At 39.8% G+C, this 25,940-nt stretch overlaps 3 protein-coding genes across 3 annotated transcripts; all 3 read left to right on the top strand.

The window, feature by feature from the left end:
* The first annotated feature begins 1,222 nt into the window (after window positions 1-1,222).
* Window positions 1,223-10,398, top strand: acadsb (acyl-CoA dehydrogenase short/branched chain). The gene is made up of 11 exons (XM_054598885.1): window positions 1,223-1,294; window positions 2,093-2,258; window positions 2,342-2,442; window positions 2,535-2,741; window positions 4,855-5,025; window positions 5,645-5,770; window positions 5,854-5,946; window positions 6,065-6,154; window positions 6,390-6,527; window positions 7,153-7,252; window positions 7,869-10,398. The coding sequence occupies exons 1-11, from the start codon at window positions 1,262-1,264 to the stop codon at window positions 7,943-7,945; spliced, it is 1,302 nt and encodes a 433-aa protein (XP_054454860.1). The 5' UTR covers window positions 1,223-1,261; the 3' UTR covers window positions 7,946-10,398.
* A 1,255-nt stretch (window positions 10,399-11,653) lies between these two features.
* Window positions 11,654-13,342, top strand: hmx3b (H6 family homeobox 3b). The gene is given in 3 exon segments (XM_054598862.1): window positions 11,654-11,933; window positions 12,749-13,224; window positions 13,226-13,342. Coding segments are annotated over 3 exon segments (873 nt in total).
* Window positions 13,343-15,204: 1,862 nt separating this feature from the next.
* On the top strand, window positions 15,205-19,168 carry bub3 (BUB3 mitotic checkpoint protein). Its single transcript, XM_054598861.1, has 8 exons — window positions 15,205-15,417; window positions 15,998-16,192; window positions 16,291-16,360; window positions 16,486-16,637; window positions 17,127-17,285; window positions 17,486-17,663; window positions 17,878-18,094; window positions 18,747-19,168. The coding sequence occupies exons 2-8, from the start codon at window positions 15,998-16,000 to the stop codon at window positions 18,754-18,756; spliced, it is 981 nt and encodes a 326-aa protein (XP_054454836.1). The 5' UTR covers window positions 15,205-15,417; the 3' UTR covers window positions 18,757-19,168.
* Window positions 19,169-25,940: the final 6,772 nt, after the last annotated feature.

Consider the following 25,940-nt stretch of genomic DNA (forward strand, 5'->3'; position numbering starts at 1 on the left):
TTAAAAACTACAAGTCCCACAATGCACCACCGGCAGGCCAGTGCAGGCTGCTCATTACCCTTTTAAATTGGAACACCTGTGAATGGAAGGTCTCTCAGCAAACATATCAGCAGAGAGAGCAACAAACAAAGGATTCAACTCGTGGTACAACCAAAGGAGCCACTGGTACGGTAACAAGACTTTTTATTGTGATGATTATTTAGTAATCATTTATACAGACAGCATGCATATCAGTTTGCTGCATGCATATGAGTTTGGCTTTTTGGTTGAGTGTATTTTGTTGATTGTTCAACTTAGGTTAATGTTTGAGCTTTCCTTAAAAACACCAATGCTGCATACTGTTTGCATTTCAACAGTCTATATTATATTATATATTAGTCATTAGTTGGGATTGTTTCAGAAATTCCACCTGTTGTAAGCCTTGGTACTTGGTACTGAGAATTGTTTAAAATTTATTTGCATGTTTGGATAACTTATGCTTTTTGTGTTTTGAAGGTTTTCAACCTGATAGACCAACCACTCATCAACAAGAAACAAATAAGGAAAAATAAAATAAAAATTGAGCTGTGTTGGAAAGAGTTGTCCCGTGCGTCCTTTGGGGTTCATGTACCAGGCCATTTCAAGTTGGGCAAGAGTTGAAAAACACCTAGGAACTTGACACATACTATACAACTACACAGACAATAAATACACATACTATACAACTACACAGACAATAAATACACATACTATACAACTACACAGACAATAAATACACATACTATACAACTACACAGACACAGACAATAAATACACACACTATACAACAAAATAAAGATAGAACAGGAATCAAAATGTACAGTATATCCACATTAAGATTAACACTAATCTTCAATTAGTGTTAGTTTTTATATGTTAACCGGGTTGCCAAAAAAAAGCACAAATCCGTCCCAAGCATGCAATTACCAAGAGTAGACATTGGTGATATAAAAATGTAATAAAAAGAGTCACAAGTTTTTCATTTTATTCAAACCCTACTGATAGAGCATCCATAGGAGGGCATTACTACTGCCAGCTTGAGCTTTTTACATTGAGCTTGTGTTCTCAATAGTTGTATCTTTTGCGCATTCAATTCGAGTGTCTATTTGCACAGTGGGTACATGAAGGCATCATCGAATCCACGCTAGTCACGCACGCCGTGACGTAGGCACGCAGGCGCTGGAAGCTAGTTACTCAGCAAACATTTCCTGCCATTATCAAAGCTTGCTTTCTCGCACTGATTATGGCTGCTCCGTTGGCCAGGTCTCTCTCAAAGGTCAGACTGAATGAATACCATTGACACATTTATTACCATTTGCATTTAATTGATTTCTCCCTCTGTCGTAAGCTGTTATCCTTGAACGTAACGTAATAATAATAATAATAATGCTCAAGGACACCAACCTTGTGGTTACGGAACAAGCACCCCAACCACGCCAGCTGACTCTTGTTGACATTACTAGCTGGCTTGAGGGCACAAATTAACTTGTTGTATTGCATTGTTGTAACTTAACATTAATGTGTGTGCAATCTTATTATTATTATATTCCTTTATTGATCCCCATGGGGGAAATTCAAGTGTTGGAGCAGCTCAACTACACAGACACAGACAATAAATACACATACTATACAACTACACAGACAATAAATACACATACTATACAACTACACAGACAATAAATACACATACTATACAACTACACAGACAATAAATACACATACTATACAACTACACAGACAATAAATACACATACTATACAACTACACAGACAATAAATACACATACTATACAACTACACAGACAATAAATACACATATTATATATGTATATGTATAATAATAATAATAATAATGCTCAAGGACACCAACCTTGTGGTTACGGAACAAGCACCCCAACCACGCCAGCTGGCTCTTGTTGACATTACTAGCTGGCTTGAGGGCACAAATTAACTTGTTGTATTGCATTGTTGTAACTTAACATTAATGTGTGTGCAATCTTATTTAAAAAGTGTGCATTAAGCCCAATTTATAATAATAAAATAGACATTTCCACTGTTGCCTCTCCTGGTTGTAGTCCTGCAGACAGATCTCTGGATCATGGGGGGGTGCATGCCAGGCTGGATGGAGGAGCTGGTCCACCAATGCTGCCCCAGATGTTCACTCAGACCAAGCAGGCGGTATGGTCTCCTATCCTCCACTTCAAACATATTCAGAGGAGGAGAGCATGATGAGGGATGCAGGTGAGTTGAACATAGTGTAGTATCATTGGTTGAGCAGACAGCCATTGATTACCCACACTAAACCTATGTCTTGTTCTTTACAGTTAAGAAATATGCACAAGAGCGCATTGCTCCTTTTGTGTCAAAGATGGATGAAAACTCTGCCATGGACAAGGAAGTGATCAAATCTCTCTTTGAACAGGGTGTATGTGATTTATTTCATTGTCAATTAACAAATTAAGTCAGTGTCTGTCTTTTTTCTATCCAGTAACTCTGTTTTTTGTTTTTTTGTTACAGCTCATGGGCATTGAGATTGACCCAGAGTACAACGGCACTGGCTCCTCATTCTTCTCCTCCATTCTGGTCATTGAGGAGCTGGCGAAGGTGGACCCCTCTATGGCTGTGCTCTGTGACATCCAGAATACACTGATCAACACACTGTTTGCCAAACTGGGTACAACAGCTCAGAAAGAGCAGTACCTCAGCCGACTGTCAACTGACATGGTGAGCAATTTAACATACTATCACTCAGTGTATAGCATAAAACACTATATTGTCGGTGTGGCATAGATATGAAACGGTAACCTAAAGACAGCCATGACAGAAAGATTTGTTGGAAGAACAACCACATAATGAAACCTGGCTGTGTCATGAAGAGTACGTTAGCCTTAATGAATCAACTCCTCCAAGTTATATTGATACTCGTATTCCTCGAGGCACAGGCCGAGGAGGTGGAGTAGCAGCTATCTTTGACTCAAGCCTATTAATAAACCCTAAACCTAAATTAAATTACAACTCATTTGAAAGCCTTGTTCTTAGTCTTTCAAACCCGAGCGGGAAAGCATTAAAGTCAATTTTATTTGTTATAGTGTATCGTGCACCAGGTGCGTATTCTGAATTCCTATCTGAATTCTCAGAGTTTTTATCTAGTTTAGTCCTTAAGACAGATAAAGTTATTATTGTAGGGGATTTTAATATTCATGTGGATGTGTATAATGATAGCCTTAGTACTGCGTTTAGTTCATTATTAGATTCTATTGGCTTCTGTCAGTGTGTACATAAACCGACTCACTGTTTTAACCATACCCTCGACCTTGTTCTGGTTTATGGTATTGAAATAGAAAATGTAATTGTCTCTCAACAGAACTCTCTTTTATCGGACCATTATCTAATAACCTTTGAATTTTTTCTACCAGAGTGTACGCCATTAGGCAAAAGTTTCTACACTAGATGTCTATCTGATAATGCTGTAGCTAAATTTAAAGAAGCGATTTGTTCAGGGTTTTATTCAGTACCATTGCTCAATATAACAGAGGACTCCTACGCTAGCTTTAGTCCGTCTCAGATTGACCATCTTGTTGATAGTGCTGCATGCTCACTGCGAATGACACTACTTGCCGGAGCCCCGGCGTCGGCCATCAGACCCCTGGAGCTCGTCCAGAAAGCTGCAGCTCGTCTGGTGTTCAATCGCCCCAAGTTCTCCCAAACAACTTCCCTTCTCCGTTCTCTACACTGGCTCCCTGTAAGAGCTCGCATCCAGTTTAAGACTCTGGTGCTAGCCTACAGGGCAGTGAAAGGAACAGCTCCTTCCTATCTCCAGGCCTTGGTCAAGCCCTACACCCCCGCCCGACCACTTGGCTCTGTTGCCTCGGGGCGACTGGTTGCCCCGTCGCTCAGAGGTCCCTGCGGCCGATCCACCCGGTCACAGCTTTTTTCTGTCCTGGCCCCTCAGTGGTGGAATGAACTCCCCACTGACGTCAGGACAGCAGAGTCGCTGCCCATCTTTCGGCGCAGGCTGAAAACTCACCTCTTCAAGAAGTACTACCCTGAGCCTTCCTCGTAGCACTTATTGCATTCGTATTAGTTGTTGCACTTACTGTATTCGTATCAGTTCGTTGCACTTATTGAATTCGTATTCGTTTACTGCACTTATCCTATTCGTAGTAGTTTGTAGCACTTATTATATTTGTATTAGTCTGTTGCAATTATTGTTTTCGTAGTAATTTGCCTCTGCACTGTACTTTTGCTCTGGTTTATGCTTTAAGATGCTTGTTTAAGAAAGGAGATGCACTTATGACTTCTGGTGACTAGTAGTTCTCTTGAATACCTATGTTGAATACACTTATTGTAAGTCGCTTTGGATAAAAGCGTCTGCTAAATGACTGTAATGTAATGTAATGTAATGTAGACTCTATAGCTCCTCTAAAAAAGAAGCTAATAAAAGAAAGGAGGTTTGCTTCATGGTATAATCCTCAAACCCGCGATTTAAAGCAAATATCGCAAAAACTTGAAAGGATATGGCGTTCCACCAATGTGGATGAAGCGCGGTTAGTCTGGCGAGACAGTCTTAAAATATATAAGAAGGCACTCCGTAATGCTTTTTTAGGGGAGTTTTTCCTGTGCCGATGTGAGGGAAGGACAGAGGATGTCGCATGTGTACAGATTGTAAAGCCCTCTGAGGCAAATTTGTAATTTGTGATTCTGGGCTGTACAAAATAAACTGAATTGAATTGAATAATAGTGTAGATCCCTTCACTGGCTGTGTATATTCTGCACTGTATTTCCTGTAATGCTCTCTTGCACTTCCTTTTAACTGTACATGTGTCGCGTCTCACAGATTGGAAGTTTCTGCCTCTCTGAAGCAGAGTCGGGGAGTGATGCCTTCTCTCTGAAGACGCGTGCCGAAAAACACAAGGACTATTATATCATCAATGGATCCAAGATGTGGATCAGTAATGCAGAGCATGCAGGTGTTTTTCTAGTGATGGCAAACGTCGACCCCTCTTCTGTGAGTAACTGCTCATCTCTCCAACCTTTCTTTCTCTTGTCAGTTAAAAAACAGATCCACAACAAAGGCAGTTATTCATAGTATTTCTCTAGGAAGATCTGAATTTAAAATGAACAAATCTCTTTATCTCGCGTCTCATAGATGTTTTGCAAAATGAAGGTAACATCGGACTTTCTCTTTTCTTAAATGCAATTCAACTGTTAAAGGCAGAGTTGGTAATCTTTAGAAACTAGCACGAGTACACTGGACTTTTCCAATGAAAGGAACTAGCATCACTTACTCCAAAAAAACAAAAAATGATCATACGTAAACAAAGACCATTACTTGTTAATATTGACATCTGTTAAGCTAGCAGCTTAACAAACTGTGAGTTCTTTTTAGAGAATTTAATTCAGTTAATGCTGTCAAGATGTAATGAGGATTTACTAAAAATGTTTTGGAAGAACATTCACAACCCTGACTTTAGATACCACAAAACGTTATCCAAAACGACAACATCAGAAATTCTGAACCTTAAAATTGTCACAAAGTTAAATGAAGTACTCTCTAACTCAGTCCTAACAAAATATGTGCCTCGGTAATGTACAAATGTAAAGACAATCTCACTATCAATTGACAGGGATACAGAGGCATCACCTGCTTCATAGTGGACCGGGACACGGAGGGGCTTGAGATTGGCAAGAAGGAGAACAAGCTTGGCCTGCGTGCGTCCTCCACCTGCCCTCTTAACCTCGACAATGTCAAGGTAACACCTCGCATTGCACCAGACCAGTGTGAAACTGTGACTTGGACCAACTTTTGCCAACTTTTTCCTGCTTTTCATTGTAGGTACCAGAGAAGAACATCTTGGGCCAGATCGGTCAGGGGTACAAGTACGCTATCGGAATGTTGAACGAGGGCAGGATTGGAATTGCTGCTCAGGTAAGCCACCTTTTATTTAAATAATCTAATTAAACCAATAAAAACCCCGCTCTATTCAAGATTACAAAGTGTGGAAGGGAAATGTTGCATGAGCTAACTTTGTCTCTGTGTGTTTCAGATGCTTGGGCTGGCACAGGGTTGCTTTGACAACACTATTCCTTACACCAGACAGAGAGTGCAGTTTGGAAAACGCATATTTGACTTCCAGGTTAAGATCCACAATAGACTCCACTCTTTCACATAACACGCTTGTGATTATTCACATTATTCCGGGGACCTGTGTATTCATTGGGTTCTTATGTCGCAACATGAGGTGTCCTTGAGCAAGACACTAACCCCAGTTGCAGCCCACTATGCAGAGAAATAATTTCCCCATTGTGGGACTAATAAAGGATTGATTATTATTATTATTATTATTATTCATTGCACTGTTTGTATTCCAGGGCATGCAGCACCAGATAGCACACGTAGCAACACAGATTGAAGCTGGTAGGCTGCTGACCTACAACGCTGCTCGTCTGAAGGAAGCTGGGAGACCTTTCATTAAGGAGGCCTGCATGGCTAAATACTTCACTGCAGAGGTGCGTTTTCTGATCACTGACTACACTTCAACACAAGGATGTTGTTGCTGAGGATTTTAAATCATTATATGTATTCGTAGAATATATTGTAATCATCAGGGTTATCTGGGTTTCTGTTTATTTCTTTTATATTATTTCTCTTAACATATCTGTGATGTTGAACCTTGATTACCCTCTTTTCTATGTGCTGCTATCTTGGCTAGGGAACTCGTGTAAAATATGTATTTTCAGTCTCGATGAGTAGATTTTCACATGAAAGGAATATTATTTGATGTATTGGTTCATATCTTAAACATAGTTATAGAAACTAAAATTTAAATTTAAAAATATAAAATCAATATTGCAAAAGTCACAAAACATGCATATAGAATAGAGGAAAAATACAATAAGAAATGTAAAATATTTCAAATAAAACTTGCAATAAATCGCAATTCAAAATGGGAGAGCTGTGCAGATTTTAGAAGTGGTAGGTTTGTGCAGAAATGTGCAAAATTGTCAAAAGAAAGTACAAATGTTCACAGTAGAAAGTATAAAAAGAATATGCAATGTACATATATATATATATATATATATATATATTTTTTTTTACAAATATATTAAGAGTCTGTTTTTTTATTTTCCTCAGGTTGCAACACTAACCACATCTAAATGCATCGAATGGATGGGAGGGGTAGGCTTCACCAAAGACTACCCCATAGAGAAATACTACAGAGACTGTAAAATTGGTGAGCATAAAGTACACAAAATATACAACTCTAGACAAATACGGGATGGTTTACCAGTTCTGTTGTCGACAACAGTCTTAACAACACAGCCAAGGAAGGTGCCAGGGCAAAATGTCACTTTTCCCGTCACAGCCGCCGGTTCGGCTCCACAGTCCTCCAGCTGGAGCACCGGCATCCTGAGCTGCATAATAAGCCCCCTAGTCTCCTGATGCTGCAGGTTCATATACTGTGCAGGGGAATTCAACAAAGTCCTACCTTGTTTTGTACAACGGGAATTGGGTCGGGGTGGCTGTGGCGTGGCGTAGTGGAGAGCAAGGTAGTTCTCCAATCAGAGGGTTGGTGGTTCGATACCCGGCCTCGGCAGTCGATGTGTCCTTGGGCAAGACACTTAACCCCAAGTTGCTCCCGAAGGCTTGCCATCGGTGTGGACTGGATGATGAATGTTAGTTAGAGTCTGATGGTGGCACCTTGCATGGTAGCCTGTCATCAGTGTGTGAATGGGTGAATGATATGTAATATACTACTGATTGTAAGTCGCTTTGGATAAAAGCGTCTGCTAAATGACTGTAATGTAATGTAATTGATTGTAATGCTTTGGTTTGTCTCCCATGTGCAGGCACCATTTATGAGGGCACAACCAATATTCAGCTATCTACAATGGCAAAGTTCATTGACAAAGAGTATGATCACTGAAACCAACTGACTGGATGGATCGCAAACCTGTGTTACACTCCGTATTCTTTTTTCTTTTTGGGGGGATTTTGGGGAATGCATTGCTGTAGATCTGCTTTTATGTTGCTCGAGTTTTAATGCAGTCATAGATGTCTGTTCCTATTATCACCAATGTCTACTCTTGTTAAGTAGTTTGCACTACTTATGTTACTGATGCTGTGGTAAAAGTTCTCTAGCTTTAGGTTTAAAGTTGCTCTGGTACAAAAAAAAAAATTTCTATTACTTTCTATCAGACCTTTCCAGAAGTCTAGGACTAACACAGTGATGTAGAGCTGTACCGCTTCCCTCTTGTTCATACTGTTTCTTCTTCTGCTTATTGAGAGATGATGATTAATGAGAGATGACATCACAACAAAACTGATCCATATGTTTAATATTAGAATTTTGAAAGCTATTTTTGGGGTTTTCTTTGAATGTCTCAGTGCCTTCAGAGGGATGGCTGGGGATGAGATCAATCACTTGAAAGAGTGTTGTCTTCACAGGCCCTCAAAAATGTGAATTCTAACATTTCACTCACCTTTTATGCTCCATTAATACTGTACAGTTCCTTGTTTGGGGAATTATGGAAATTAATTCACACCATATAAAGAAATAGTCTGTATCGAGCCATATGTATCAATAAATAAAGCTGCACGGTGGTGTAGTGGTTAGCACTGTCGCCTCACAGCAAGAGGGGCCCGGGGTCATTTCCCGGGCTGGACAACCTTCTGTGTGGAGTTTGCATGTTCTCCCCGTGTCAGCGTGGGTTCTCTCCGGGTTCTCCGGCTTCCTCCCACAGTCCAAAGACATGCAGCTTAGGTGCATTGAAGACTCTAAATTGCCCGTAGGTGTGGATGTGAGTGTGAATGGTTGTCTGTCTCTATATGTCAGCCCTGCGACAGACTGGCGACCTGTCCAGGGTGAACCCTGCCTTCACCTATTGACAGCCGAGATCGGCTCCAGCACCCCTGCGACCCTTAACTGGATAAGCAGGTTCCGTAAAATGGATGGAATGGATGGATGGAATATCAATAAATATGAAGTGTGTTGTATTGCAATTGACCATCTTTCTTTTTGTTGTGACTGAGGTAGATTAATCCGGAGCACTGCCACTAGATGGCAGCATTCTCCAAAGTGACAACAGCAGCTTCTCACTGAGAGAAGAGTCGGTTACCAAGGCGTTTGACAGCCTGTCACATCTAATGACATTTTATATCAGTTTAATTAGGCTGGTGCTTCAGATGAAAAGAGCCTGAATTGCATAATCGACTCACTGATCATTTTTCAGGTGAGATTGATTACAAATCCACGGCCTACATGTGCTGTGTCCAAGTACACAGACCGGTAATAGCAATAAGAACCCCTTGTTATAATGAAGTGTGCAAGGTATCAGTTTAACAAAAAGCCAATAATCACTGACCGTACTTAATGATAGTTATTAACAGGGATGAAAACATTCCTGTTTGATGTCTAATATGTATCCCCATGAAGTTTATGGATAACATTTGTTATTTTAACAGGGAAATAAAAAAGCTCTCTTTCTCTTTGGTGCCCCGAAAAACTATACTTCTTACACTATACAAAGATAAGAGAGCAGAGAAAAAGTAGACTGCTTTTTAAAAGCTAAAGAGACAAATATATAAAGATCATATCTGCTGACAAAGTGTTTAAAAAATGTCCCATTTTTGCTTTTGTTAAATGCACTCGACAAGATGTCTATCCTAATTCTGTTTAGTATTGTCACCGTACGATTTTATTTACTGACATTCAGTGTCACCCATTTACACCAGATCAAACGCAACAGATATTATTTTAAGAAAAAAATATAAAGTATCATTTAGGCGTTGGGCATCACTGATAGATGATCCGACATGAGTAGAGTCTGTATTTTACTGATGGTGTAATAAGATATAAACATGAGAGGTTCAAATTAAATGAACACAGAGAATGAAATGTTACTAACATGATCAGCACCATGTTTTGCCCAGACATTTACAAAATCTCTAAAACCACAAAAATTGAAAACAGGCCTGCGTTTGCATCATTGATTGAGTGTACTTTGTTTCCCCCTCTGTCCACTCAGACTTGCTCTGTCCATTGTGCAATCCCCTGTTTAATGAGTAAATCTGATGGAAACACAGCTATCTGCTATTCACTTAGGATAGGCTGCACAGCTCAACTGGCCTCTTTCTCCGCCCCCATCTTTAACACAGCTATGAGACCTCTAATTATGCAGGGATTCAAGTAGCTTTTCACAAAACACAGTGTTGTCCTTTAGAGCTGGAGAGCGCTCCGTGAGCTAAAAGGACAGAGTGGATGTTTGTAGGTTGAGCAAATTCAATTTGTCTGATTAGTTCTCTTTCTTTTTCATGCATTCCATGGTGTGTTTTATGTATTTCTTTGGCCATATTCACTGATTATGCAAATTTCCCTGTTGCAGGACTAATAAAGGATTATCTTATCTTATCTTATCTTATCTAATTAGTCTGTGTGAAAGGCATACATTTTAGTGTGTTTGCTTTAGGATTTTCTAAGCAACATATACATTAAAAGCACATTCCAGAGGCCAGTTGTTTGATTCTTCCTGGTGAAGTCTCAAAATGACATAGTTCCCTCAATCTTAAGGGAAAATCCATCTAATGAATTACAAATGTAAACACAATCTCTTCCCTTTCATCTAATCTGTCTTTTTATATGAATGTCTCATAACACGTATAAATATAATTTGCTGCATCCAAGCACCAGCATTATTGTAATATGTGACAGAAACAAGACATGTTGTGTCATCCTCATGCATCACATCACCTGCTTCCCCCGGTGGGTTTGCAGGCTTTTGTAAAGCCTTTATCACAGTGGTAAACATTCAATTTTGATGTCTGCCTGTAGCACTTCCTGACTAATTAACTTACATTTAAGTCAATGGGCTCTGGTACAGAAGTGCAGGTACATAATGCTTTCCTGTTGTGCAAGGGTGAAACAGAGGGAATTTGAAATAACAGATGAATGAGGTTGATCCTCAGCAGGTCACACAGTTCAACACGCCAAAGTCTCTCTTTAGTTTATAAAATATTGTTTTTTTTTGGTTGATATCTCTTATTTTGGGATATTTCTGTTATTATTTCGGGGGTTTACAATAGTGCCTATAATATGCGTAATTTGGTTAATATTTGTGCCAAGGCCAAGCTGTTTACAGTTCCTCGTGGGGTGTGTGCTCATCTCTGGACCGTTTATTCAATTTACTGACAGATAATTGTGACTGGTGCACTCCCCCAAAAAAACACTGAGACATTCTCCTCTTTAACCTAATTGGATGAGAAGTGTCCATACGCGCTGTTGAGCCCAAATCGCTTGCAGGGCCTTTTTTCTTTTTTTTTTTTTTTTTTTTTTTTCTTCTCTGGAGTCTATTCTCGTCACAACCCCTCGCGGTTTCATCTCAAATCCCATTTGCTATTGTACCTGCCCAATAGCAGGGACAGAGCGCGTTTTAAGTCGGATGGCATTTTTTTTTATTTCATCATTGCAATCCAGCTCAAGTTTGACGCAGTGATCTCTGAGCTCTCACTCTCTCCATCCTCTCTCTCTCTCTCTCTCTCTCTCTAAAGCTTGGTTTTAACCAAACAGACGCATATATATATTTATTTTTCTTAAAGATAAGTTTTGATGGTGATCCACATCGGACAGTGAACTGTGATGGCAGACTCTGATGCGCAAGAGACTCGCCAACCTGCAAAAGACTCCCCGTTCTCCATAAAGAACCTGCTGAACATCGAAGACAAACCCACAAAACCCAAAAGCTTCCTCGGCTCGTCCAAAGGATTGTTTGAGGGCAGCTTCTTCTCTCGGCTCGGGGATTTGTCTTTCCCTCGGTTTGAGTTGCCGGCGCAGAGGATTGGACTATCGGCGCAGTACTTGGAGAGGGCGTCCACCTGGTGGTACCCATACACTCTCGGGACTCATCTGAGGACTGGAGGTAAATAACAAGAATAACCTTTGAGTCTGCTAATGAAGGAAATGTGGTGTTTTGATCTAGAAAAAAAAAAAATCTGAATTTAGATGAATTGTATAGCAAATAATGTCATATCACGAAGGGATACCATAATATGGGAATTGAAAAATAGAGCTGTACGTGAATTATCAGGAATCATGTAATTAAATAGCAATATTTGAACATTACATTACATTACATTACAGTCATTTAGCAGACTTACAATAAGTGTATTCAACATAGGTATTCAATAGTCACCAGAAGTCATAAGTGCATCTCCTTTCTTAAACAAGCATCTAAAAGCATAAACCAGAGCAAAAGTACAGAAACAAACTAATACCAATACAATAAGTACAGAAACAAACTAATACCAATACAATAAGTGCAGAAACAAACTAATACCAATACAATAAGTGCAGAAACAAACTAATACCAATACAATAAGTACAGAAACAAACTAATACCAATACAATAAGTACAGAAACAAACTAATACCAATACAATAAGTACAGAAACAAACTAATACCAATACAATAAGTACAGAAACAAACTAATACCAATACAATAAGTACAGAAACAAACTAATACCAATACAATAAGTACAGAAACAAACTAATACCAATACAATAAGTGCAGAAACAAACTAATACGAATACAATAAGTGCAGAAACAAACTAATACGAAAAGGTCAAATGCATTTTCCACCAACAAACTGGGTGTCTATGAATCAAAAGGTTTTGCCTTTGAAGATCTCGTTTCATGACTTTGAATAGTAATAAGTATATGTTGTTTCTCAGCAGGCTCTGAGAAGGCCAACCTGAGGGACGCGTCCCCGGCTCCGGACAGACGCTCCCCGGATCAACAGAAGAGTGACCACGATGGCAAAGAGGAGAGCGCCGACGACGACATCGCGCTGGACGACAGCGACTCAGAAGAACCGAAGAAAGAGAGAGACCCGGAGGACGAGTGGAGGAGGAAAACGGACGAGCTGGACTCCGACAGGAAGCCCTGCAGGAAGAAGAAGACCCGCACGGTGTTCTCCAGGAGCCAGGTCTTCCAGCTGGAGTCCACCTTCGACATGAAGCGCTACCTGAGCAGCTCGGAGAGGGCCGGCCTGGCCGCGTCGCTGCACCTGACGGAGACTCAGGTGAAGATATGGTTTCAAAATCGGAGGAATAAGTGGAAAAGGCAGCTGGCCGCGGAGCTGGAGGCGGCCAACCTGAGCCACGCGGCGGCGCAGAGGATCGTGCGGGTCCCCATCCTGTACCACGAGAGCGGGGGCCCCAGAGCCGGCCGGGGGCCCCGCAGGACACTCACCGGGCAGCCAGTCGCTCCTGGCCTTCCCCCACCACATGTACTATTCCCACCCGGGCCCCCTGCTGAGGCCCGTGTAACAGACTGTGGCCTCTGTACATAGTGTTTTTAAATGAGAGGGACCTGCCTTTGGAAAAACAAAAAAATTCTGTATATTTTGTAGATTAAATGGACACAATGTTAGGTCATGTTATTATTATTATTATTATTATTATTATTATACTATTATTATTATTATTATTATTATTAATACTATTATTATTATTATTATTATTATTATTATTATTATTAAAGCCTATGTTATCATCCTTTATCCTGGAGCGTCCTTGAGCAAGTCTATATTGCGGTTACAATTTGTGTTACAGGAATTATTATTTTATTATTATGAATACTATTATTATTATTATTGTTATTATTGTTATTGTTATTGGTGAAATTGTTACTGCTCAATGCTCAAAAGTGGGTGACCATAATTTTATGTATTCTATTAAAAAGAAAACGTTTTGAACAGGGTTGACTGTCATTATGTATTTTACAAAGATTTGTGTCAGTGCTGTAGGAAAAGATGTTGAATTTATTATTTTTGGTATTTTCCAATATTGTGCAATAATGTTGGCTTCACATTAGGCTGCCAGCCTTTGTCAGCTATTAAAAAATAAAAATCCTGTTTCTCTTTGTTATAGTGCAGACAATCATGTGATCCTCAAGAAAATCCCCGAAAACCTGCAGGTGATAACAATAACAACGGCATTTGTTTTTATGATGTTTTGCCGGTAATTCGAAAGCCATGCAAAGAGCCAAAAATAGCCTCTGTTTTTGTGTGTTCTTTCCTCTGATATTGTTATTGAAATTTCTGTCTATTGTATGGTTTTACACCCAGTAAAAAAAAAATCTGTTCCCCAAAGAAATGTTTTTATATCCTTAATATAATTGTGATGTAAATGAAAAATGAATCATTTAATTAATTCGTGTGCTAAAGAGTTTGGTTTTCAAACATTTGTGAAGATGGAGTGATCTTTTTTTCCCCCGATTTTTAAAAACGAGGCATAAAGGCACATTGAGTGTCTGCAGAGATGATCGGGGACTTATCAATAAAATACTAACATTTTAACAGATAGCCGAATAAATTAAGGCTATCATTTTTAATCTGATGATTGGAAAAATGTTGCGCAATGCCTTATTGTGAAAAGTATATGAGCAACCATTATTTGGGAAGTTTTTAGGCCGATAAACTATTTTCTTACTTACAGTTTGATCTCTTAATCTAGGGGTAAACATTTTTATGCACAATTTTCTTAAACAATAATTGTGCAGATAAGCAATAAGCGGTCTCAGACAAGATGTTCACAATTAAGAAGCAAAGGCGATGAAATAGTCCAGGAGTCAGTCCTAAGAATTTCACAAATGTTTATGATATTGATTTTATGTTTAGAAGACTTAAGTTATTCATTCTTTTGTTTGTTTAAGTGTGAGAATAAAACTGGCATTTAATAGACTGTTATTTACTGGATCTATTTGGGCAAAGTTCTCCTCAAAAAACCAAACAAGAATATAGGGAAGTCTACAAATAAAGTTTAGCATACAATAGCCTATAAACCATAGGTCTATGAGTACGCTTTCTATATAACTGTGTGATCTGATTAATAATTTGTTTATATTCCTATTATAAGATTTTCATAGTTTGTAATATGTAGGCTATAACAGACACTTTGTACGCTGGCTTGTAATTGTATAATGGTGCAGCATACTTTTATGATTTTTGCATTGTGTCTATCTGAAATGAAAGACACAATTAGGCCTACTACTGCTCAGAAAATGCAATATCCGCAAGCGAGAGCGAGAGAACGCGAGAGCGAGAACAGAGAGCGAGAACAGAGAGCGGTCCTGTGTCATGTGATCTGTGCTGCGACAACGGACATATCCGCATTGAGGTTAAATCAACCAATCACAGCGTAGGCGGGAATTCGAACGTTCGACTCGACCAATCAGCATCCACCGAGGCTACGGCAAGCGCCCGTCCAGGAGTTAGCTTCATGCAGCCACATTGCTTTGTAGCATTTCCGCGTTACATATCTTATTGTATAAATCAAGGCTTTATAATTAGGCTCGTTGAGTAGAAGAATCAGCCGCGGGTGAGGGACACCAAACTGAGACGGTGAGTGAAGTGAAACGGCGAACATCAGGTGCTTTTAGCCACGTTTTCTTTGCATTTATAAGCTAGCGTTAGCTAACACCATGGCAGCAGAATGGGGCTTCCGGCTCTGTGTATTTGCTGGATGCAACTGAAACAAGAACACATGCGGTCGAAAACACCCCAGAGTAAAGCTGCAGCTCAAACCAGCTCTTAGCAACATAAATATATGCTATTGAGTGTGTTATGTTATGTTAGCAAGCTAAGAAACTGGATTGGGCTAGTTAGCTAAATCCACATCCAGTGCCATTGAGCTAGGCTAACAACAAGCTGGGCAGCTAAATCCACTATTATGTAAATACATGTGTATTTCATCCACACAGAGAGGTGATTATTATTAAACTCTATGCATGTTTTTTTGAAGCACCTACTTGTGTTGTTGAATTTGAATGCAGATTATTTTTAGGGGTTTGTGTTGTCCACCCCTGTATATTGCTTTTTTTTGGTATTTATATTCAAATGAGTCATATATGCATCTATTAGGACTCATTAAAGTCACAATTGATCTAGATCACAGACTTTATGATATGTTTCCTCTTTGCAGATGACAGGCTCAAACGAGTACAAGCTGAACCAGGGACCAGAGGACAGCATCTCTGCTGTCAAGTTCAGCCCCAGCGCAACCCAGTTTCTGCTGGTTTCCTCCTGGGACTGCACGGTCCGCCTGTTTGATGTCGGAGCCAACACCATGCGGATGAAGTACCAGCACTCAGCTCCAGTTCTTGACTGTGCTTTTTATGTAGGTCACATTATTTTTGGATTTGTTTAGGTTCCTTATTGTTATGTCAAAGCCGAGATGTCTTGTACACACAGATAACCTTCCTCTTTAACTTGCAGGACCCAACACATTCTTGGAGTGGAGGCTTGGATGCACAGTTAAAAACACATGATTTGAACACGGACCAAGGTATGTCACAAACCTAAAAGGTTTCATGCACTTTCACCTAAACCTTTCACAGATCTTCATAAGTATGCCATGTATATTCTGTATGTGTTTGTTTATGCTGCTCTTCAATATTTATCCCTAAACAGATACGATAGTCGGAACACATGATGCCCCCATTCGTTGTGTGGAATACTGCCCAGAGGTTAATGTCATGGTAACGGGTAGCTGGGACAGATCGGTTCGGCTGTGGGACCCGAGGACGCCCTGCAATGCTGGCACCTTTACTCAGCCTGAAAAGGTAGAGACACAGTTTAGTAGTATAGAACTTATACAAGTAAAACAATGTATGCAAGATTGTATAAGTTTCTTTCTTGCAGGAACATCTAAACAACCTACATCCTACCAGTTTCTCTGTGCAATATTTTATTTTATTTTATTGAATTCGCAATGAGATGTCATTTTTTTCCCATGTATTTTTAAAAGAAACAAGATGTTTGGGAAGGACATAACATGTAAAAGGACAATTCAAACGTATTTTTCAGGAACATCTTTCACTGCTGCACAAAGCGGTAGCCTCTAAAGATGCCCTGTTTTTGAAATAATGCTATGATTAGATTGGATTTTGGCCTGATTGTGTAAGAAAATGAAGACCTCGTAATAGTGTTTGTTTACCGTCAAATGATCGTACATTATATTGACAAAGAAGGCGTTCATTTGTTGGTGTGAATTAAGACTTTGGACATTTCTAGTGTTGAGTCTCATCTTGTCTCTCTTGTCTTTGTGAAAGGTGTATACCCTCTCTGTGGCGGGAGATAGGCTGATTGTTGGCACAGCTGGAAGAAGAGTACTGGTGTGGGATTTGAGAAACATGGGCTACGTACAGCAAAGAAGAGAGTCCAGTCTCAAGTATCAGACCCGCTGCATTAGAGCCTTCCCCAACAAACAGGTACACTGTGAATTCAAATCTACTTTCATTCATTAAAAGTGTGCACAATTCCACTGAAAGACGACAACAACAACAACAACAACAACAGATACAACCTTCCAGATAATTTACTCCACAGAGAGTATTCTGTCACAGATTCCTGTGTTAATGAATAGAACCCTGGATTCTTTTTAACCTCATATTTTCTGTCTTGGCTCCAGGGCTACGTCTTGAGTTCAATTGAGGGACGTGTAGCCGTGGAGTACCTGGACCCAAGCCAGGAGGTTCAGAAGAAGAAGTATGCCTTCAAATGCCACAGGCTGAAGGAGGAAGGAATTGAGCACGTTTACCCCGTCAATGCCATCTCATTTCACAGTATTCATAACACCTTTGCTACAGGTACGACTGGCTAATTTGTTTCCTCTCACCTTTTAGTTTGTTCCTGGAATGTTTATGATATTTGTTCTTATAGCTCTCCCACATTTGCATTTGACCTTTTGCCTTGCACGGCCAAGGTCGCAAGGAGAAACACACAGTTATTATAGATGCATATCTCAGCAGTAACAAAGCGAAAATCTTTTGAAGTTTGACCTTGAGTCTCTCCTTCTTCCAGGTGGCTCGGACGGCTTTGTTAACATCTGGGACCCCTTCAACAAGAAGCGCCTGTGTCAGTTCCACAGGTACCCGACCAGCATCGCCTCACTGGCCTTCAACAACGACGGCACCATGCTTGCAATCGCCGCGTCCTACATGCACGAGAAGGGCGACATCAGCCACCCAGAGGATGCCATCTTCATCCGCCAAGTCACAGATGCTGAGACGAAACCCAAGTGAGTCTTCGTCACCACTTGTGTACTCGGTGTGACAGTTTGCTACTCACTGAGTCGTGTATGCAGCTGCATTTACAAGAAGCAGGTCCAGCTGCAGCATATGCTGATCTCAATCTCTGTCTGTCCACTTTTCAATATCTGACAGTTGACAGATAGACAGATGCGAACTTGAAAATCCTCCCCCCAGTTTGTGTGTCTGTGCTGGCGTGAACAGTGTAATGCAATTCACTACAATAGCCCTGTAATAAATACCTTTTGTGATACTAAATCAGTGTTTTACCATAAACTATAATGATAATTCCTTTAAAATTGTTTAAATGTTTGTATGACATATTGTACTCAAACTGTAACACATCAGTTTTTAAGAATGTTCAATTTGTTGTATGATTTATTATTTTTTGTTATATCTGTAAAAAAAAAAAAAAAAAAAAAAATGCCCCCACTAATGTCACACAAAAGTGACTTTGGATTAAAAATAATAAACTTATAAAAACATGTATTTTGATTTTTAGCAGGTCTTTGTGTGTGAGCCTTGGACAGAAACAACACTTTGCAACAGAATTCAATGAATGGTGTCTCATCGTACATTGGTTCAGTCATTGATTGCTCCTGAGTTGATTGAATCCATTTTTTTCCTGTTTTTGGTTTACAGGTCAACATAAGTCCACCTTGGACTGGTTCCCACTGCGTAGGAAGCCTTTTATCACATTTGGGTTATGTGCTGGCGTCCTGTGTACCATTACCAAATTTTTTGCCGTCATTTCTTTCCATTCCAAAAGCAGTTTTTCTTTCTTGTAAGTGATGGTTGTGAAATCCTTTTTCTTCTTGTTTGTGTCTCTTGTTAAATATTTCATCGTTTCATGTATGTTCTGATAACCAGCTATTGTTTTTCTTGACTAAAAACATTTTTACACACCTCTTTTTGCTTTGTCATTTTGGATTCATCAAATGTTTAGTTTACTCTAATGGTGGCGTTAAATTTAAAATCATACTGAAGCTGTCCTTGGATCAGTCTTGTAACACCCATTTGAGTTTGACACTTTGATAGTTTAATAAAAACTTTTTTATCTTGAAGTTTCTCCAACAGCATGAAGTTTTGTCACATGTACTACCTGTGAGAGAAAACCTGAGAAATGTTAGGAATGTGTCGGGACAGAGGAGGCTGTTCTCTTGATGTTGTGTTGAGGGAAAGCGTTGATCCACTCGTCTTGCCGAGGGCTCCACTTGCCCCCTGACAGTGACCTGTGTTGATAGACATCGGAGGTCTGCGGCCTAAACCAGATCCTGCTTTATTATTAGGGAAAATTGGGAGAAAACGACTAAACTGGATGACCCGGTTGCATCTGTCAGACTGAGGGCTTTACTCTGCAATGGGATTGTTTTTTATTCATTTATTGAGAAAGGTATACAGAGAGTCATGCATAAAACATTCTACAAATTGTATTATGATAGAAGATAAAGGGTGAAGCAGCGATTTTCCAATGAACTTATACCTTTCCAAAGAACGTAACTATTTTTTTAAAATTTTTTTTATCATTATCGCTGAATTTATCTGCTGCTGTTTTGTGAGTTGTTACACTGGTGACAGAGTCGGATGCGACACAGACCTTTTTTTTTTTTTTTTTTTTTGTAATGCAGTATTCAACATTATATGAATGAGAAACGGTAAACGCAGAGAGCAGTGCCCAGCAAAAGTCTAAGTGGTGTCTTTTTCCCCTCAGTTCAGATTTTCAATTGCAACTAATGCAATTTCTGAAGCCCTTCAGCCAAAGCAGCAGAGAAGATATAGATGTCAATTATTCTATTTAAGAGCTCCAATTTTTTTCTAATGGCTCTATCTGCTTCTGTGGTATCCTGGAAATGATTAGTTCAGATTGGTTAAATGATGTAACTAATTCCCATGATTGTCGATAATGAGTCCATCTTTGACGTTAGATTATGACTGCAGCTTAATATGAAATGGCATTCATTTTAGATCATAATTACAGCCTGTGAGGCAGGCGGAGAATGACCCTGGGGTTTGTTGTTAGGGCTACAGCGAATTACCTTGTTTCCTGTAAGCTTGGGCTTCCGCTAAATTGGAAAATTGAGTTCTTTGAGTGTGCATTAAAACTGTTAAGGTTTTTCTTGTCTGTATTGTTTAGCTTTTCTTAATGGAAAAAGGTAATTTAGCAGCCATTTGGTCAGGTGCATTGAAGCGCTTTGTATAATTCTTTTCAACTCTTAACAGTTTGCAAAGAGTAACAAGGAATTCAATTTTGATCAGTATCTTAAAGGATTTATTAAGGCCTGTAACTTAACAAATTGCAGTAGATACATCTTACATTATCAGCATCTTCTTCCAAGCCTGTCTCCACAGATCTCTCCTCAGCAAAGCCCCAGTTAACCACATCTGTGGTTGTGTTGCCGGGCTCTAGTTTCAAACCGCTGAATTGTTGCAGACAGTTTGGCTCAACATGAAACCGTTACATGACAATTAAAATGGGTGATTGTGCTCCAACAGCCTGTCATGTGCATTTAACCCAACCACAAAAGGCTCTTATGTTCACTCAAGAGGGCACAGATGACCTTCAACCAGACACCTTATCTCTCCGTCAGGACCGGTTTCTAATATTGTATCAAGCTACTGATACCATTCTCCATGTGGGAAATCACATGATGCATCAGAGAAATGTTGACAGCATTCTTTATTATGGTTTGTCTTCTGTTTTACGAAAAATGCACACAATGCATTAATGCAGATTCTTCCTCTTTAGTAATAAAGATCAAGCTATTTAGTATTTATTTACAAGCATACAGTAGCATGAATTTTTCTATTGTAAGGCTTTCTAAACACCTTGGGAGCAGAGACGAGTGGCTTCTGAGGCTCCAGCCCTGAATCTTTTAGATTTGAGAATACCTTAGACTTTGTGTCATTTGTCTTCAGTCTCTCTGACTGGACCAGCAAATCAATGAAGCAAAAGCTCTCTGGGGTAACAGTGTCATCTATGTTCGCCCTGAATTTGTCAAGGAGGTTCTTCTCTGCTACTACTACTACTACTACGGTGCTATTCCTTTATAGAAATCTAATATAATTTAGTAAATGTACTTCTGTTGGCCATTCAATTCAGAGTACTGGAAATCTCATTTACTTGGCATTGTTTCTTAATTGGCAATTAGAGCAACCCAGATTATTATGGCTTGGATTGAAATGTAGCAGATTTAATAACATCAGTAATGCTGCATACACCAAATTCTATATTATGTAATTTAAATAGTAACATCAGGAATATTTGATTATTTTTATGTCATCAAAGTTTGTTGTGTTATGGTTTGAGATTGATGAAGACAGTTAGATAGGATGTAGGCTCTTCAGGATGAGTTTTTTCCTTGGAAACTTTCACGTTTTCCCCAAAATGATGTACAGATTTATAGGCATTCTATCATCTCATGGCTGGGAAAATATCTTGCTTTGTCTTTCCATCTAGCTCTTAAATTCAACAGGAAATGTCCCCTTCAGTGGACAGTTCAGTTCAGTATCTATTACTTATTTATTTTATACGCTTCCTTGCTGAGAGTTGGATAAGATTAATACCACTATATGTCTGTCTGTTAAATATGAAGCTACGGCCAGCAGCTGGTTAGCTTAGCATAAGAGGGAAACCTGCAAAATGGGGTTTGTTCACAAACACCAAGCTGGTCCAAAACGAAGACCCTGGTCTTGTCCTGTGTTTATTTGGCCTCCTGTTTCCAGTGCATCCCAGCTGGGGAATGAAACCTGAGCTTTTTCACTTGGACATGGCTGTGGTCTGCCACCGCACCTCACTCAGAGCTCCCCCTGCCCCGAGGAGGCTTTTAAAGAGCTTTGGTGGGCAAGACAACATCTCCTCCAGAGCATTGTAGTTACATTAGAGCCTAATTAGATGGTAAAGCTCAAGGCCATGTAAACCACTGCTAGGTTTCACACTCGTGGCCATCCATCTCTTTACCAGCCGGGGCAGGCAGGCAGCATGGGGCTGACTGGTGAGGGGGACTCTCACCTGGGAGCTGGTCTATAGTAAATCAAAAATCCCTCGGCGTGACAGGAGGGTCAAAGATTTTGGGCTTGAGGTTTCTACTTTGGCTCCTAGGCTTCAGTGCTGCAGATAAATCATTTGGTAAAGAAATGGTTGGCATTGGTGTTTTAGAACCAGGCTTGTAAAACGATGAAACCAGATTGAATTCATCACTGTTCCGTGAGAGTGTGAATTAAAGTTTGTAGGAAAGAGTGCTGAATTTAGATAACAGGGTCTGACATGAAAGAATATCTAAGGAGACTTTTCTTCCCCCCAACAGCCTCAGTGAGCTGCAACAGAATGGCTGACTCTTATTGTTTTTGTCCGCTCAACTTTTACGCCACACATAGATCATTAAAGTATCCATCCATACTTGGCAGACATCACAGTAAACATTCACATCAAAAGGTGTTGTGGAAATTGATGCTTCAGAGGGGTAGAAAGTGCAGCATTCAAATCAGCTTTCATGCCACCTGTCAAACTGATGAATGTATGTATAAAGAAGGCGAGGGCAGCCGGTGCATCGGGGTCAGGTTTGAAAATGTATGGCCAGGGGGCACCAGAGCTGCAGAGATTAAAGGTGAAAGTACTCAGAAAAGTGAACTCTTGTTTATGACTTTTGCTCACCCAGAAGAGAAAAAAAGCTTAGTCCCAAACAAGGGAGATATTTTAGGTAAACTGATTGTTTTTATCATGTTTTGTTCTGATTAAGTTTTTAAGGTGTTGCCTTTAAAACAGTGAGACAATGCTTGATGGTTCCTACTGAGGAAGGACACCTTTCCCATGTATAGGGTGTTAACCATGACTGGTTTGTTCATGTCCTCCAGGGGTGAAACCACAGGTACTTAAACCAAACTGATCCACATCCTATAGAAAACCACCTGTCAGGCTCTGTGAGAACTGATGGCACGCTGATGGATCGCACAACACACTTGAAAACATAGAACTTGTTGCATTGTATGGATGATTTGCGGTCAGCCTTGGAGTGACAGTTTTCTTTATACTGTCCAAAAAAATACTGTGAGGGCAGATCCCATGGGGGTTTTGCAAAACTTGTTATCCCCACTTAAACTGAAATCAGATTGCAGGCCTTTTCAGGCCAGCCTCTTTGTGCGATCTCCATGTCTATGAAACCCTCTGTGCTGTTTAATGGGTTCATGGCCACGGGGCAAGGGTTACAGTTTGTCCTTCCTGCAATTAGCATTCACGGTTAGCTTAGCAGAACTAATGCACCACATCTTTGAGGCTCAAGTTCCCTGTGTGCCTCTGAGTGACTGCGGGCGAGATTTAACTGACTCCTCAAATCCTTTACAACCTGCTTTACTCTATGTTATTGGCAAAATCCCCTGAAGAATACCATTTCAAGCCAACTATTATTGGCGAATTAAGTGTTGGTGTCATATTCTAGCTCTTAGGACAAAAAGAGAGGAGATGGGTGTGCTGATGTTAACCATAGTACAGTTCCAAGTCATATAGTTACAAGCATATTAGCAGCAGGGTCTGACCTCCTAGGGCCCTCCTTTTCACATTCCAGATCACTATAGGACACTTCCGTTCGATTGTCGATCTACATTTGTTTCTTGTATTTTTCTCACATATCTCCGTCACAACAAAAACCTTTTTTTTTTTTTTTTTTTTTGTCTGGTTTGCCCTGTGACATTTAGGTCAAGACACTCTGATCTCATGGCGGTTTTTAGTACACAGGAACATTTAGACCAACTCCATTGTGGTAGCAGTTGTAAGCCGTGGTGATCTCATGGGTCTTAAGTGACACCGCTGTTAAACTGTAGCAGCTCGGAGCTGTTTTCTGCCATTAGCTTTCTCTTCTTTTGCTTAATATTACATAGTTTATGGGTGAATCCATGGACGTTTATGGCAGTTATATCGCAGCAATTTTATGGGAACTACTGTCCTGTTTTCTTTGCAAACTTGTGGGCCTGCAAAGCCCTTTTAGACGACATACTGTGATTCAAGGCTCTATTTGGCAACGATATTGGCGAAACGTTTCAGAGGTGGAGAGAAATTGTTGCTATCAGCTTAGCCTTCTGTTAGCTGCAGCAGTGAGGAGAGGGTTAAGCCATTAGCAATATTTTCTCTCCATCTCTGAAACACTTCACCGATATTGTCAACTCTCTCTTTGATAAGTCCATCTGCCTTTTTTTTAGGCTGCTTTGTAGTGTAGGCAGTTTTTGCCTATGCTGTTTTTCTGCAGGATGTTCTGTCTTTTAATCAGGTATTCACCATTTGAAGGAACGTGCACACACACCTGCTTTTGTAGAAAAGGAAAGCCCTCTCTGGAATGACCTGAGACTTCCAAAGTCTCCCGTCATTAGCTAGATCTTCTAAAGCCTGAAAACAGAGCCAATAGAGGCGCAGAAATCTAGTTTTCTCTCAGACCATTTTAATTATGATATGCTGAAAGGCTGAAAACAATGATGCCAAAGAAAAACCGGCCTACCCTCAGCTTTAACTACTATAGTTATAAAACATTTCTTAAATTGCTTGACAAGATGAATGCAGTAAAATTACATTTAAATATAAGTCAACATCAGGGTGAAATTACACAATTCCCAGGTTATATCCTTCTCCAACATCAAAGAAATAGAGTTTAATAAGAACATTGAAAGGGAGAGTTCAATATTACCATCAGTTAATGTCTATACTTAGCCTATTATGGATGTGGAAGTTTGAACTCTAAACTGTGGTTAAGCAGGGAAAAATCTATGTTATTGAAATATAAAATACATTTCTCACTTCCTAAGTGCAGTCTGTCTGAGTGATCAGTGACTGCAGTGCATTACGGAGTCAAATCAATGACACACAAAAAGAGGTGCTTTCATAAACAGCTTCTGATTATTGGACATTATTAACTTTTCTGAATTCAGTGAAGTGAAACGCTGTGCTGTTCCATCGACTCAAATGCAGATTAAGCGAACTAATGTGAATACAGTGATCAATGCATTCATCTGGTGATGTTTCTGTGCGTAGAACTGCAATGCACTGAGAATTCTGGCTCTAATTCATCATCGTCCACACATTATATTATTATTGATGGCTCTTGCCTTGGGCCAGTCCATTTGTTTTTCAGATTTGTGACAGGCGGCAGAATGCTGGATGGAGGTTTATTCTGCAGCCGTGCCAGAAGCGTTGCACACAGCTCTCTCTTATTTATCTATTGATCATCATACCTCCCAATAATCTGGCGCCTGACACATTTGACAACATTATGTGGAACAGGTCAGAGGACAGCGCTAATGAAACCGAATGATGGATGTTGTTATCCGCCACATTAACCTTGCTGATAGTTGTCACAGGCAGCACGTTTATTCACACTGTGACCATGTAGAGTCCACTGGGAAAAATAAAGAGCATTCATTGAGGTGGTCCAGAGGCATGTGAGTGAAAGAAATGCTTAAAACATTTTACAATTAAATACAACATCAGTGTTGCAGCCAGCATGCATGTCTAAAGATGTCTAAAAGTGGATACAACGCATTTCAATGATCATGTTTAAATGTGAACAAATTTTTACCTACAAGATGACATTGTCACTGTGAAACATTCACTTTTTAATCAAATTTCATCAGGCTTTAACCTAAACTTCAACCTGCAAATCACCACAACCATGCTTACTAGGAGGGTGCTTCTAAAGTTTGAAAATAAGTCTGTGAAAAGGAAATTGATTGTTTGGGGGATGAAAAGAGCAAGAACAGGTTCCTTTGAAATACATTTCAACATATCTTACTACAGAACTTCATTTTAGCTCTATAGCAAATGGTCAACAAAACAGATTTCATGTCAACACAATGAGA

Source organism: Anoplopoma fimbria, chromosome 5, assembly GCF_027596085.1.
Source record: "Anoplopoma fimbria isolate UVic2021 breed Golden Eagle Sablefish chromosome 5, Afim_UVic_2022, whole genome shotgun sequence".
NCBI classification, from domain to species: Eukaryota; Metazoa; Chordata; class Actinopteri; order Perciformes; family Anoplopomatidae; genus Anoplopoma; species Anoplopoma fimbria.

What these genes read in the sequence shown, in the direction of transcription:
- bub3 (XM_054598861.1), top strand. Translation starts at nt 15,998, where the DNA reads ATGACAGGCTCAAACGAGTACAAGCTGAACCAGGGACCAGAGGACAGC. An exon ending in TGATTTGAACACGGACCAAG is followed by an intron (nt 16,361 to 16,485) that starts GTATGTCACAAA and finishes ATCCCTAAACAG; the next exon opens with ATACGATAGTCGGAACACAT. An exon ending in CCTTTACTCAGCCTGAAAAG is followed by an intron (nt 16,638 to 17,126) that starts GTAGAGACACAG and finishes TCTTTGTGAAAG; the next exon opens with GTGTATACCCTCTCTGTGGC.
- acadsb (XM_054598885.1), top strand. Translation starts at nt 1,262, where the DNA reads ATGGCTGCTCCGTTGGCCAGGTCTCTCTCAAAG. An exon ending in CAAACGTCGACCCCTCTTCT is followed by an intron (nt 5,026 to 5,644) that starts GTGAGTAACTGC and finishes ATCAATTGACAG; the next exon opens with GGATACAGAGGCATCACCTG. An exon ending in TTAACCTCGACAATGTCAAG is followed by an intron (nt 5,771 to 5,853) that starts GTAACACCTCGC and finishes TTTTCATTGTAG; the next exon opens with GTACCAGAGAAGAACATCTT.